This window comes from Cynocephalus volans, chromosome 1, assembly GCF_027409185.1.
Source record: "Cynocephalus volans isolate mCynVol1 chromosome 1, mCynVol1.pri, whole genome shotgun sequence".
Classification (NCBI taxonomy): domain Eukaryota; kingdom Metazoa; phylum Chordata; class Mammalia; order Dermoptera; family Cynocephalidae; genus Cynocephalus; species Cynocephalus volans.
The window spans coordinates 119,798,158-119,813,681 of record NC_084460.1 but is presented as its reverse complement, the minus strand read 5'-3'; the positions used below and the strand labels follow the sequence as shown (position 1 = coordinate 119,813,681).

The 15,524-nt window shown below is 39.1% G+C and overlaps 1 protein-coding gene across 9 annotated transcripts in view; it reads left to right on the top strand.

Moving 5' to 3' along the window:
* RUBCN (rubicon autophagy regulator) overlaps nt 1-15,524 on the top strand; it is a 50,194-nt gene that overhangs the window by 12,876 nt on the left and 21,794 nt on the right. For 5 of the 9 annotated variants that reach the window (XM_063106195.1, XM_063106179.1, XM_063106229.1 and 2 more), the window contains 5 exons: nt 7,317-7,403; nt 8,927-9,086; nt 9,728-9,834; nt 12,270-12,426; nt 13,033-13,563. In XM_063106195.1, coding sequence (XP_062962265.1) covers nt 7,317-7,403; nt 8,927-9,086; nt 9,728-9,834; nt 12,270-12,426; nt 13,033-13,563 — 1,042 coding nt within the window. Of the gene's footprint in view, nt 1-7,316; nt 7,404-8,926; nt 9,087-9,727; nt 9,835-12,269; nt 12,427-13,032; nt 13,564-15,089; nt 15,135-15,524 lie in introns of all 9 variants that reach the window. The other 4 variants (XM_063106239.1, XM_063106205.1, XM_063106187.1 and 1 more) reach the window with 2 other exon arrangements.

The window sequence follows — 15,524 nt, the reverse complement described above, 5'->3', positions numbered from 1 at the left end:
AATGAAATGAGGAGGATTAACCATAAGTACTTAATAGGTAGTGGTTCAGAGTAGAACCAGACTGCCTAGGTTCAAATTTCAGCTCCTTCATTTACTAGCTGTATAACCTTTGACAAGATTCTTAACCTGTTTGTGCTTTAGTTTCCTCTCCAATAAAATGAGGTAGTATCTATCTACCTCTAGGGTTGTTCTGAGGATCAAATGAGTATAATATATAAAGCACTTAGAACATAGCAAGAGCTATCGAAGTATGTGCTATGATGTTGAGGAGGGGGAGGATAAGGACAGTGATGATGAGTCATTGGAGTTTTCTTCTTAGGAACATTCTGGGACACCTGAGAAATACTTACAAAGTATTGTCATTTTTAGAATGTCCTTTCAACATTACTTTATAGATGTTTTGTAGATGCTGGTTGATGCTATGAATGGTAGTTTTAATTGTAGCTTAGATTTTTAAAATTTAAATTTTTTGATGTTTAGTTTCTTTTCCTTTATATCCTCAAACACTCTAATAAGCTTTGAGTTTTGAAAATGAGTGGACTTCAATAATGCTTAATGATTTTTGCCAATTACTCCATTTGCAGTGATTTAAATAAAATTTGGTTCTGAATAAAATTGTCATGTGAGTCCCTGGGATTTGGTATCCTCCTACTTTTTGAAAATCAAACCTCACAAATACATGCATAGTCACATGCTCTTGAACACTTATGTCCTGTCATGTCAGGGCCTAGTATTCTTTCCTGGCACTCCTTTCCCCTGAGTCAAGCTTGTCTTTCTCTTTTATCAGAATTTGTTCTCAGCTAGCAATCACATTGGAAAAGATCTAATAAACTAGTTGGTGTTCATGTATTCATACTTGATAAGATTTAATGTATAACTCTCTCTAGAAGTTCATGGAAAGATTTGTATGATCTTTTAATTCCATTTTTCCACAAACTTTTTTTTTTTAGCTGAGATCCACAAACTTTTTGAAGTACCCTCATATGTATACATTACCTCTGAACAATGTCTTTAAACAAATGTTCCTATTGCATATTTTCAGAATTCAGTGGAAAAGTTGGCTTAGATTAGATTTTTTTCTATTCAGAGTAAGTTCTGTAGAGGAAGTCCTCTTTCTTAAAGAATTTTGAAGATTTAAAAAATTTCTCCATTAAAGAGCGGAATTCTTAATGATCATTGTTTTAAAAACCTATTCTAGGAATTTGGAAGCATCACTGGGTAATAGACTGACAAAAGTCTTTGGAATCAAACAGAACCTAGATCAAAATCCATACTTATTGCTTAAGTCCTTGTGAAATAAAATGACGTAGTAGTTAAAATTACGGACCTTTGAGTCACACTGTTCACATTTTAATCTCAGCTTCACCATTAACTATGTGGTATTGGATAAGTTACATAACTCTTTATGCTTCTGTTTCCTCATTTGTAACATGTAGAGATAACACTGGTAACCACCTCATAGGATTGTTGTGAGAATTAGATGAGATAATACATGAAAAGCATTAGAAAACATAGTTGTTGTTCAATCATAGGTATTAGATAATATTACTTAACTTTTTTGAACCTTGCCCTTCTCATCTGTAAAAATGAGGATAATAGTATTTACTTCATAAAATAAATTTTTATGGAAAAATTAAATGAAATAGCACACAAATTTGCCTAGCACATTTGGTGGCACATAAGAAGTAATTAATAAATGTTCCTTTTAATTTTTTTAGCTTCCAATTACATGTAGTCCTATGGAAAGAAATAATTAGAAACACTGGAACTTGTAAAACAAATAAGTTGACCCACTGAAATCTGATTTCTGTCCTTACCACTGGTTGCTCTTGCACTGCAATTTAGTAAAACGACATCCAGGTTACCAAATCCAGTAAACATTTCTCCTTTGAACACCATTTTATGTTCAACATTGGTGGCCATTATTATACTTTGACTTGTATGACATTATCTTCTAATTTCACAGAGGCATTGTCCTACCTCTGTGACTACTCTTCAGTTTCTTTCTCTGGAATTTCTTTTCTCTTCAAAAAAAATTTTTTTAATGGGGTTCTGCCATAAGTCCTTATCTCTTCTTACTCTGTACATTTTCATGAAGCAACCTTATCCACTTAAATTGTTTTAACTATCACCCATACACTGATGACCCCCAACTCAGACATTGTCTGCTGAGTTCTAGATCCAGAAGACTAGCTGTTTCCTATATGTTATCATCTGGCTATCCATCCTACAGGCCAAGTGCAGTATGACCAAAACTAAACTTATTTTCTCTCATGAGATTGCCCTTCCTGTTGATATTTTTTATACTAATTTGTGGCATTGATCTACTCAGTCTCCAAGCCAGAAACCTGGGAATCACACCAACATGTTTTACAAAAACTCAACACCAGTTTCCCAAGCTGATGACCAAAATATCTGCCAGATTAGTGGTGGTACCATTTAGTGGTTAAAGTGTTTGTGTCTTGACAGCAAATACGTTCTTTTCTTTGCCCTGTTACTAATTTTACATTGTCTTGTAATCATTTAACCATATTACAAGACAGTTTCACCATCTGTGGCAGAAAGAGAAAATGTGTCATGATGAAATTTTAAAGTCAATGAAATTTTCAAATGAAAAATGCTTGGTAAATGCAAAACACTATTAACATATATTATTATAGTTAATAAAAGTGATAATATCTGTAAAAGCACCTGATCATTAGGATGAAAAATATCAAAGTATTGGTCACCTGCAAAACAGCAGTAGTGTTAGTAAGCAGAAGCAGAGCAAAAACCAGGCAAATCTGTCATACATACACACACACACTGAATAATTACAGACTGTAGTGGGAAGGATAAAAACCAAAATATCCATGCCAATTTCACTGCTGCTCTGTTTGGCCTTTTAGAGATCTAAGAATTAAAGTCTGTATCAAGAACTTGTTTTTCTCTTTCATTTCCTCTCTAAAGATTAAGGCTTTCAAAGGTTTCAGGCTGCTGTGTCATCAGAATGCTATTCTGGGTGTTGTGCCCTTGAAGTGGGGGCAGGGAAATGCTGTGCTGATCATATCTCTTCTGTGCTTTCCTAAGGATGTGTTATGGAATGTGAGTTGCATTCTTTTTTTTAAATTACTCAGAACCTCAGGAAAGCTTTAACGTCATGACTTTTGTCTTAGAGGGATATCATTTTCCTTGACAGCCTGCATCTGGGCTACCTTTTAGTCCTTCCATAATAAAGCAGGGTGTATTTGACAACCTCTTTGCTGCTGCTTAGAAATGTGTAGATACTCAGTCCTTGAGATTGCTCAACCGAATAGGAGAAGTTAAAGGATTCCCCCTCTCTCCACCACCAAGAGAAAACCTGTTCTTGGCAACACAGATATAACAGTAATATCAAAAAAGACTTCTGTGTGTTTTTTCTGAAATATGTATTTTATTTTGTTGAAAATTTGTAATATATTTTTATTTGTTGAAAATTTGGAAAATACCCAAAATTTACTTTAGAAAAAAGGAAATTTCACCCGTGATCTCAACACCAAGTAATAACAACCACTCTTTAATATTTTGGTAGGGGCCGGCCCGTGGCTCACTCGGTAGAGTGCAGTGCTGATAACACCAAGGCCCCGGGTTCGGATCCCATATATGGATGGCCGGTTCGCTCACTGGCTGAGTGTGGTGCTGACAACACCAAGTCAAGGGTTAAGATCCCCTTACCGGTCATCTTTAAAAAAAAAAAAAGAATATTTTGGTAGATTTTCTTATACTTTTTTCTATGTATGTGCTTTTAAAAATACTGAAATTGTAGTATATATAGCACTCTGTAACTTGCTTTAAGAATATTTAATTTTTTTGAATAGACAATACATTTTACATGGTTAAAAAAAATCAAAAAGTATAAAACCATATAATGTAGAGACTTGTTCCCTTCTGATCCCATAGGTAACTCATGTTTACTAGTTCCTTCCAAAGACTTTTTATGCTTATAAAAGCAAATATGAATGATTTCCTTTGCTACACCTCCTGGTTTTTTATATAAATAATAGCATACTGTAATCACTATTCTACACCTTACCTTTTTTACTTAATATATCTTGTAATTCATCCCAAATTATTACCTAAAGAGCTTCTTCATTCTTTTTTATAGCTGTCATTTTATAATATTACACTATGTATATGTACCATAATTTATCTAGCCAGTACCCTGATAAGGATATTTAGATTGCTTCTAATCATTTGCTATTAATATTAATGCAATGCTTGTATATAGATCATTTTGCCCTTAATCATAGGATAAATTTCTAGAATTCTTAGGTTAAATAGTACATACGTTTGAATTTTGATAGCTGTTGCTAAATTGCTTCCCAGGAAGTTATACATATTAACACCCTCACCAGAAATGGATAAAAGTATCTGATTCCCATACCCTTGTCAATACAGGATGTTATTCTTTTTGAACTTTGCCAATATGGTAAGTGAAGGCCTGGCCAGTTAGCTCAGGTGGTTAGAGTGCTGCCTTGTAACACCTAGGTCAAGGGTTCAGATCCCGATACTGGCCAGTCACCAAACCAAATGATAGATGAAAAGCTACCTCTCCCTTAGCATGAAAAGATGTTTTTAAGAGTCATTAAATTTTTTTCTCTGAACTCTTTCCTGTTTTATTCCCATTTTCCTTAGGTTGTTAGTCTTTTCCTACTGATTTGTAAAGGCTCTTTATTTATTAAGGGAATTAGTTCTTCGTCTGTAGTGTGAGTTGCAAATATTGTTTCGAGTTTGTCTTTTGACGTTTCTTATGGTGGCTTTTACTGTGCCAAAATACCTGATTTTTTGTAAGTCAAATTAATCATTTCTCTTAAGACTTTTGGGCTTTGTGTTATGCTTAGAAAGGACTTCCCTACTCTGTGATTATTAAAAATGGTTTCCCATTTTTTTCTATTACTTTTATGACTTAATTTTTTACATTCAAATCATTCCATCTATAATTTATTTGGAACATATTTAATTTCCTATGCATTTGGATCTATTTTCTGGATTTCTATTATGGTGAATTGTTCCTTATTTATGTGCCATCACCATTCAGTTTTAATTATTGTAGCTTTTCATTATGGTAGGGGGAGTAAGTAGTCCCTTACTCTTATAGCATCTATTGTTGTTGTTGTTGTTGTTGACTTTTTCCCCCCAATGTGCAAACATTTGTCATTTTACCACATTATTTTTTGATAAAGACAGGAAAAGACTTTTTACACAACATGATTTGGATCATTAACTGATTAAGTGAGGGGAATCAAACAGTGGTAACATACATAACTCAAACGTTTTATTTTAATTTAAAACATATAAATTTATATCTGTTCAACAATCTTAGGATATTGGGCCAAAACCTTTTCTGTGAGTATGGATCTGCTGATGGAGTTCCACATCATCTTTTTGGTATAAACTGCACCAATAATATATCATATGGAATTTCCACTTTCTATTTCTTTATATTGGACCAGCAATTTAAAGGTTCTATAATATGAATATAAAATCTTCTACATTTTTAGTCTTTTTTCCTAACTTCTGAAAGTTGTCTTGCCTCTACCTCGTTTGATATCAAGTCTTAACTTTTATCAAGTGACTTACTTTATTGAAAAGAATTTTCAGAGCATAATACTTAATGTTCATAAATAAACAGTCATTTAATCACTGTGCATCATTATTACTTTAAAAGTGAAATTATAGCAAGTACAACTGACAGAAATAGGTTTGGGAACATAAGTAACTGATTCGTGGTAAACTACAACTCATTGGTGGGAGTAAAAGTGCATTGTTATTCTACAGAGTAGTCTATACCCAATTTGAATGCTTCTTTTCCAGGATCAGGAGAATTGGGAAGCTATCTACTCTTTCAGCAAATATATAGTATCATTTTAAATATGTATATAATATTACATGCATGAATGTATCCTAATTTATTTAATCGGTACCCTACTGACTAAAGTTGTTTACTTATTTTTCCATTTTTTTTGCTATTATAAAAAGTGCTGAACATTCATGTTGTTTTTTTACGTTATATAGAAAAATTTAAATTTTGTGCCTCTATCTTTTCCATTTTGATCTGCATATGTTGCAAGTTTTTTTCTATTCAGAAATCCAGTACCTTTACTTTTCTTTTTCCCCTGGTGCATTTGCAATTTCTTCTTTCATATTTAACTCTTCAATTCATCTGGAATTTATTTTGGTATATGGTTTGAGGAGAATACCTAAATTGAGCTACTTTGAATCTACCTGCCAATTGTCTCAACACTGTTTGAGAATACTGTTGAATAATCCATTTTTTCTTTCTTTCCTTCTTTCTTTTTTTTTTTTTCAAACAAAAAAGCGGTTTATTAAAGGGCTTAAAATAGCCTAAAATTTGTCTGAAGAAAAGAAAACAATTTTAGGTGCTATTCACTTAAAAGTGACATAACCAGGAGACATGCTGGAGTTGATATCTCACTGCTGCCCATCCCTGTCCACTCAATATCCACTAAACTAGAGACCAGAGACCAGAAACTCTCTCACATTGCTGCCAAAATACTAAAGGTTTTCATGACGCTAATTGTCAAAAGAGCCTATACATCTGACACTGCCATTTCTCACTTCCACCTTCCCAGTCTAAGTGAGGTTCATTGATTTCTGAGGTGCTTTTTGGGTCATATATTAAGTTCTGATATATCTTAAGGTCTCTTTCTAGGCTGTTTTGTTCCATCAGTTGATCTGTCTCTTGATATTTGGTGCTATTCTATGTTTTTTAAAATTACTTTGAGTTTGAACTGCCCAGTAGTCTCAGAACGGATTCTCAAAAAACAGCATTTAGGTTTTCATAATATAAATATTTTGCTATCATGTTTAGACCTCTTCCAGTGTGAAACCATTTTATTTAGGGCTGACCATTTCTTTGACTACATACAGCCCTTTCCTGACTTGGGTAGCATGAGAAAAGCAGGTGTTTTTTCTACTTGATTTTGCTTGCGTAGGAACTGAAGACATCCATCTCTGGCTTTTAACAAATAACTCTAAACCAGTTTTAAGAATTGCCTTTTAGTAACTGAATGGTAGAGTGAAAGGGGTAGAAAACAGATTATTTTCACTGTATACCTTCTATATCATATGCATGTATTACATGTTCAAAAGAATGATTAAGATTATTTTTAAAGATTATTCTTTGTAAGAGTATATATGTATTCCTTTGATTGCTGCAGAGAACCTTTGTTGACGCAAGAGAAGATTATATTCTTTTTTTCCCCCTTTGAATGTCAACGCTAGAACTAGATTTGGTTCAAAATGGTAGTGATTTTGCTCACTGTGTGTTCCCTCAGCAGATGTGTTGCCACCAGACTGATTACTGGCAATTTGTGAAAGACATCCGGTGGCTCAGTCCTCACTCAGCCCTTCATGTGGAGAAGGTAAGAGTGAAAGAACTGGTATGCTAAAGTGTAGCTGCAAGTCTTCATTGTTTGATATTCTGTCAGAAAGTATCTCCTAGGCTAGAAGGATGGAGTGTGTCAAGTTTCCTATTAACTGACGAACGGAGATTACCCGTATAGGACTGACTTGGAGGGGACAGTTGTTTGCTTGAAAAAATAAACCTTGTACACCGATTGCTTGAGGCCACTTTCTTTCCTCTGTGGAAGGGGTGAAAACGTTTTGTTATCTTCAAAAGATCTTTATATAATGAGACCAGGTTGATGCTTTCCAAAATCCAGGGCAAATGGCGAGAGGTTCTCCAAAGTAGTAGGGGTAGTGTGGCTAATATGTTGACAACTGTTCAAGAAAAGAGGATGCACCAATTAGAAAGAAATGTAAGGTTCTGGAGGCCAGTATCAAATGGAGCCAAATATGTTCCTAACAGCTTTGGCTACCATTGTAGCACTCTACTCTCCTGTCTCCTCAACTCAACATAGTACCCCTGATTTCCAATCATGGAAACTGAGCTCAAGGAAATTAGGTGACTTGGCCAAAGTTACATAGCTAGTTCTAAAATAATCACTGCCAATTACTGTATGTATTTATTTAACTCTTTATTTTGGAAAACTTCAAATATATATAAAATTAGAGAGAATAGCAAAATGAACAACAAAGTGTCACCCATATTCAACACTTGTGAACACATGGCCAGTCTTATTTCGTGTATACCCTCACAGCCAGATTCATTGCTGAGATGATGTCAGGAGAAGCAATCTGCTTCTCAATGATCAGGGAACCAAATGATAAGTGTCATACTGGCCTTTTTTGTGAGAAAAGACCAGAGTACGTTGATTTTCATACATAGATTTTCTTTGTCCTTCTCACTTTATTTTTCCCAGTAAGGCTTCCTCCAACTTTTCTAAAATATGTTGCTGTAATCATTTACTCTTAGAAGCTGCCTGAAATTGCCATCCATACATTTTTTGCACTGATCCTGGGCTATAAGACCTTACTTTTAGAAATAGCCAAGTAGGAGGAGGTTTCAAACAGAGAATGCTGTGGATAGAGCCAGAAAGAGGTGCTCAGATGGCTTCTCTTTGGTGAAGAATCTTTGGTGGCACTTCTCCTAGATCCTTTCCCCCAGATTTTTGTCACATTCTTTTCTGAAACAGAGGACCCTGTGAGAGAAGCCAAGAGGTCAAGTTCTTCCTTCCTCTGAATACCCCAGAACATTCATACTCTTTGGAGTTAAAACATAAAGGGCCAGATGTAGCAGCTTTGTCCTCTTTGGAGCTGTATATCAGATCTTAACTGTTTAGTCCCTCTCTAGTAGCCCAATCCAGCACTGAAGCCATTAATCCCTTACTTCATACTCCTCCAATATCCTCTAGTTGCTAGCTGGAAGAAAATACCTTTGATTGCCTTTCCTTATCTGTCTCAATTTAGTTCTCAGGTCATTAGGCCTCAATCTTGCATTACGTACCAGGATTTGTGTTTTGACTCATGCCTCTTTGCTTCCCAGTTCATCAACTTGCATGAGAATAGCCAGAGCAATGCTGATGGTGTGAGTGAACATGCTGTTGCAGAGTTGTGGCTGCAGCACAGCTTGCAGTGCCACTGTCTCTCAGCCCAGCTCCGGCCTCTGCTTGGGGATAGACAGTATATCAGAAAATTCTACACAGGTGGGTAGAGGTCACTTTGTCAGGACTGTTTCTTATACTTCCTCTTTCTCTTCCACCACAATATTCCTCTATAGAAATATCCCTGTAACCCCAGGGCCTCATGTGTTTCACTTGATGCCAGAGAGATTCTACTCAGAAGCACATATCCAGTCTTCCCTCTCATCTCCCCTGTAAAATACAATCAAACTTTATGCTAAGGTATTCCCCCTACTCCCATACACACAAACCAATGGTAATAAGTACCATTTACTAAAAGTTTCCTATGTGCCAATCATGTTATACTCTATTCTTTACTACAGCCCTCAGAGTAGGGTATTAGTAGTACCTCTGTTTTCCAATCAGAAACAGAGCTCAAGGTAGTTAGGTGACTTGGCCAGAGTCACCCAGAACCAGGATCTTTCTGAAGTGTCTTTCTGACTTTGAAGCCTCTTGTCTTGGCCTCTTTGCTATACTGCACATTACTTAGCCTCTCCTATACTTTTCTTGTCCCCGATTCCCCTTTTCCCCACAGTGGCATGATTCTCCTCAATTCATTTGTATCTTCTCTCTCTCTCTTTCCCTGAGCTTCTCCAAGCGCCATATAAGGAGGCTAAAGGTTTACCTGTTGGACTCCATCACCGTGGTAGCTTTTCTTTCCCCAGATACTGCTTTCCTGCTAAGTGACGCCCACGTCACGGCCATGCTCCAATGCCTAGAAGCAGTGGAACAGAACAATCCCCGCCTCCTGGCTCAGATTGATGCATCTATGGTAAGGGGGACAAGGAATTATCCATGTTTATACTGGGCCCCTGGACCTCACCATGATCGTAACCCTCTATAGCAAACTACTTCTTCACTTAGGCAGTTATGAGCCAAAAGGCTTAAAAAAAAAAAAAAAAAATGCTTAGAGAGAAGAGGAGGTGCTGTTAAATACTCATTAAGTAAAAAGTCTAAGCTTAGGTCCATTTGCCAGGGAGGGAGGGAGGGAGGAAGGGAGGGTGTGTGTGTGTGTGTGTGTGTGTGTAAGTTTATTTATTAATATTATTATTTTTTTACATTCTAAGATGTTGTTGCAGAGCAGTTGTTGGGGAGGGGGAAATAGGAAGGGGGAAGGAAATAGGGAGGGAGAAGGAGGAAGGAGCAGGGGTGTGGTTGAGGCCGACGGCACCCCTCTCATTCCTGCAGGGGAGACAAGGGGGCTTCCAGTGGTGGCTTGGTTGTTGCTGGGCTGGATGCAGATGTTGGGGGGCGTGGCTGAAGCCCTTGGCCCCTCATTGCCCCATCTCAGGAGCCTGGGGTGCTTCCTGCAGCAGCTCAGTGGTCATTGCTGGGCTGGTTGTGGGTGTTGGGGGGCATAGCTGAGGCCTCCAACCCTCGCTGCTCCCTGGCTTGGGATCCCAGAGGGCTTCCAGTACTTCTAGGTTTTATAGGTGTTCTTTGGTGATGTGAGACCTTTACTAGTTAATATCAAACTTTGTTTCTGGTCTGTGGGTATTTTGTTTTTTCTTTCAGTTCTGTGTTGGATTATTTATTCACTGTTCCCACCACTTAAACTCTGTTGTCCTTTGCTTACTTCTAAAATGGAGGAACTTCTTGTGGGGACCAGCATGAGCCCTGTAGTTTAGCTAAATTGCTGCTTTGCTGCTGATTCCCTGGGGAAGGCTTTCTGTGCAGCTCAGGTTTTAATTGTTGATCTTGTATGTGCTTCCAGGTCTTGTGAAATTGGGTACACCTGGGTTGTGTGGAAACTCAGGTCTGGGCCTGAGACTTTTCAGCAGACTACACCCCCTGCAGATCTATATTCCTGACCTGTCTCCAATGAGTGGTCCTGTGCTGATTGGAGGACAGATCAGCTGTCCATGCTGTGCCCCAATGTTCCCCCAGTGGGCCCGTCCCCTGCACTGCTTGTACTCCAAACACTTCTCATGGGATGGGCCATGCGCCAGTCCCTTGTGATGACTCACCACAAGTGTCTTCACCTCTGAGTGGCTCCTTTTTTTGTTGTTGTGGCTTCTCGCTCCTGTGTGGGTCCATGGGAATCCTGTTAGTGGTCTAGCTGGCCTGAGGGCCACCAAGATCCCCCTTTTTCCCGCTGCACCCAAACAACTTCATCCAAAGGACACAGCTGTGGCTTTTGCTGGCTCTTGCTCCACGTGCTCATTAACTCCAGACTTGCAGTGGTCAGGGCTCAAAATGGTGGGAGCGGGTCTGTCTTTCTCTCATCGTGGCTTCTCCTGCCTTCATGAAGTCTGTAGGTCTCTCCTCCTCTTCCCCTGAGCTCTAGTGGCCTCAGCTTGGCAGTCATTGCTTTTTAATAGTTGTAATTTGTTAGATTTGTGGGAGAGAGTGATGCTGGGGACCATCTATTCTGCCATCTTGACTGGAGGACTGTATGTTTTTTTAAAACCCTTGGGATCCTTAGTCTGAGTAAGCATCTCCTTGAAAGAAGGCTTGAAAAGAGCTGGGGAGAAGAGGGATAGTTCTGAATCAGGAGCAAGGTTACAGTGTCAGACCTAGTATGGCCTAGTGTTACATGGGATTATTTTTTTTTCCTTCAGTATAAAGAAAGTTTTGTAGTACAAAGAAAATTTTGTTGCCTGTAATTAACTCACCCAGTCACCAATACTCCAGTCAATGCCTCAGTTAGAATGTGATCAGAGTCCCTATTCTTTTTAGGGGGGATCCCCTATCTCTCTTAGTGGTTTTAATTTTGATTGTTGATTACCATGCATTGAATGCTTTCTATGTGCCAGGCATGGTGCTATGTATAATACATGCATTATCTCATTTAATTCTCACAACTCTGTGAGGTAGACATTTTATAAAGGAGGCCACAGAGTAGATAAATCACTTGCCCAAAGTTTGGACCAAATGGCTTATAAGTGACAGGGCCTAGATTTGAAACCCAGTCTGACTTCTGACTCCACATGCATAGTCTTAAGCACTTTGTTGTGCTACCTCCATGATAAAGCACTCATGGTTCAATCACCTAGAAGGATTCCAGTGTAGAAGCTGTGGTGTATAGCAGGACTTCACGGTTTCAAAGTTGTATGCTATGTAGAGGGTAGCTATGCTGTGTCTTCAGGCTGTGGCTATAGTCCAGGCCTGCTGCCAAAAGCCAGCTTCTTACCAGCATTTCTGCAGTACTGGGTGCCTGTCCACTGAGGGCCTTTATCCTTAACTCTGATTCCTTTTTGTTCGTAGTTTGCCGGAAAGCATGACAGCCCACTGCTGGTGACAAAGAGCCAGAGTCTGACAGCTCTCCCTGGTTCCACATACAACCCTCCCACCAGCTATGCTCAGCATTCTTACTTTGGGTCCTTCTCTAGCCTCCACCAATCTGCACCCAACCATGGCTCAGGTATGGGAGCAGGAAGCGGTGGTCACTACATACATCCCCAGCCCTGAAAAGTAGAGGATTTTGTGGGTGCTCACAGGTTGGGAATTAAGCCTTGGGTTGGTGCAGTTTATCCAACTTTATGTCTTAATAATGGATATTTTTAAAAGTTATATAGTGATTAGCCTATATATCATTAAATTAACAGAGGGGAGAGAAATAGATTCCTCTGAGTTTCTAATCCACATTGCCAAGAAAACATTTAAATAATAGTTAACATTTATTGAGTGCCTACGACATGCTAGGCCCTGTTGTAATCAATTTATATGTATTATCTCATTTGATCCTTAAGACAGTCCTATGAGGTAGGCATTATTATTGCTTATTTTACAGATGAGGAATGCATACTAATAAGCAATAAAGCCACTGTCTCAAGAGCCCACAATCTTGACTTAACTGCTTCTAAATAATTTTTTACTTATTTGACTTACCTTTTCTAAGGAGACACCTTGTGTCCTGGGCACCCAGTAATAACAAGGAGTTTGTCCCTTAGTTTGGAGAAGTCCTTCATACATACCACAGGATTCTGGCTCACCTTTCCCTCTCCTTACCCTTTCTTTTTTATCTTAGAGAGAAGATCTACTTCTTTTTCACTCTCTGGGCCTCCCTGGAAACCTCAAGAAATCAGAGGGCACATCTCACCAGAAGAGGATCAAACCATCCAAGTCCCTGTGCTTTCGGTCTCTGCACTAACCAGGAATTCCTCCTCGACCCCAAATGAGATGAGCACCAGCACTCTGACCAGCCCCATAGAGGCATCCTGGGTCAGCAGCCAGAATGATTCCCCGAGTGATGCCAGTGAGGGGCCTGAGTACCTGGCCATTGGCAACCTGGACCCCCGAGGCCAGACTGCTAGCTGTCAGAGTCACAGCAGCAGTGCTGAGAGCAGCAGCTCCAGTTTGTTCTCCTCCAGCAGCTCCCAGAAGCCAGATTCTGCTGCTGTTTCTGTAGGGGACCAGGAGGGTGGTGGGCAGAGCCAGCTGTCCAGTGTCCTTCGCAGGTCCAGCTTCTCAGAGGGGCAGCTACTCACTGTTACCAGTGGACCAAAGAAGAGCCATATTCGCTCCCATTCGGATACCAGCATTGCCTCCAGAGCCCCAGGTAATGATGAGCACCAGCCACTAATTAGCAAGGTGGCCCCCTGCATTTAGGGTGAAAGGGAGGGTTTTTTCTTAAGGCTTTTCAGATGGCAGAAAGAGAAGTTATGTTTTTGATGACATGATATCCTGCTTTATAATGAAAGAGAGAAGTTTGTAATACAGATTCTGAAGAAATCTCTGTTCCTTTATAAGTTGCTAAATATTAAATGCTTTCCTGAATTCTTTCACTAGTTCCTTACCGTCAGAGGATAGTGTGATTCATCACAATTGAGTTTTAAATGTCTTAGACTGAGGAAAAATATTAATGAGCTTTAAAAATAATCTCATTAAATCCCTACCCTTCCTGTGATTCTTTAGAAGTTTGGTCAGGAGGTAATACCAATATGAGAGGCAGAGTGATATTAGGGTTTCCTAATGGAAACTAGTGTTATGCTGAGTGTGGCCTAATGTGACCTAGTAACCATATAGGTGGAGCTAACTGCTACATCACTAATTCACAATGAGAGGCAGTCATGTAAAGAAGCCCTGACTCTGGGACCTTCCTCACAGAAACAGTGATAGCAGGGAGTGGCCTTGACATACGGAAGCTGCATCTCATTGCTTTTGCCACTTCCCTGCCATCATCTTTTCTGGGTTGTTGATACCTGACAGGCTTTGGTTGGATTTCGTTTATAGTAGAATCTTCAAAACAGCAAGTACAACATGGACCTTTGTGCTCAAAGCCATTCTGGGTCAAGAAAGCGCCAGAAATAAAATATAAAAAATTTAATAAGACCAAAAAATGAAAAAAAAGGATTTCTTTTAGTACTTGAAGTTGCTATTGCTTTCTCTTTGTAATTTCTAGAAAAATGAGAACTAAGGCCCTCATCTGAAACCTCATCTGAATGACAAACTTTTATCTCTGTTTTCCCTCAAGGATGTGATTTGACTTATTGGAACTCTTTAGGAGGAATATCTCCAAATCAAAGCCTGTCTTTCCACGAGCTTTCTTAGATGTGAAAAGTGCTTGGGTTAGGGCTAGCCCGTGGCTCACTCGGGAGAGTGTGGTGCTGATAACACCAAAGCCACGGGTTCGGATCCCATATAGGGATGGCTGGTTAGCTCACTCGGTGAGTGTGGTGCTGACAACACCAAGTCAAGGGTTAAGATCCCCTTACCGGTCATCTTTTGGAAAAAAAAAAAAAAAAGTGCTTGGGTTAGATCCTCACTTCATATCTCCTATTGCAGTACTCCAGGCCACGGGCCTTTGAGTATGTAAAACTTCCCTGCCCCCATTCTTGAATCCATATGAATTCCAGAAACCATGGTAACCTGCAGTAGAAAAAGAAACCAGGGAAAACCTGTGCAGAAGGGTCTGAGGGAGTGTGGGTCATGTATAGCTTCTTGTACAAGTCATCCCTCCTTCAACACTGGGGTTTCCTCTTGGGGGTTGTCCCCGCCTCTGCTAGATAAAAGGATGTTCTTTTTTCTCTCTATTCTCATTTGCTCTGTCTGGACTCTCCTCTGCACCTGTCTGTCTACCTACAGGAGGCCCCAGGAATATCACCATTATAGTTGAAGATCCCATTGCAGGTTTGGGAGCCGGTCTTCCACCTCCTCTTCCTTCTGCTCCTCTGTGACCACCTTTCTTAGTTCAGAACCTCCTTTTCCAGTCTGGTGTCAAATCAAGTCTGGATAGTCTGGTCTTGTGTGATGCTTGCACCTGTCTGCAAAACGGCACAAATATTTTGTGTGATACGTTTTCAGCCCACAACTTCCAAAGGCCTCATTCAGTCTCCCAGCAGGTTCTGGGAGACAGAGTCAAGACTTATCAATTCAGTTTTGCCCAATAGTGAAAGTGAAGCTTGCTATTTATCTAAGGCATCGTGATAAATTAGTGGCATAATTTTTCTTATAACTGAGTACTTACTATAGATTACTTTATTTTCCTTGAATTAACACCAGAATTTGTTTTATCCCCTT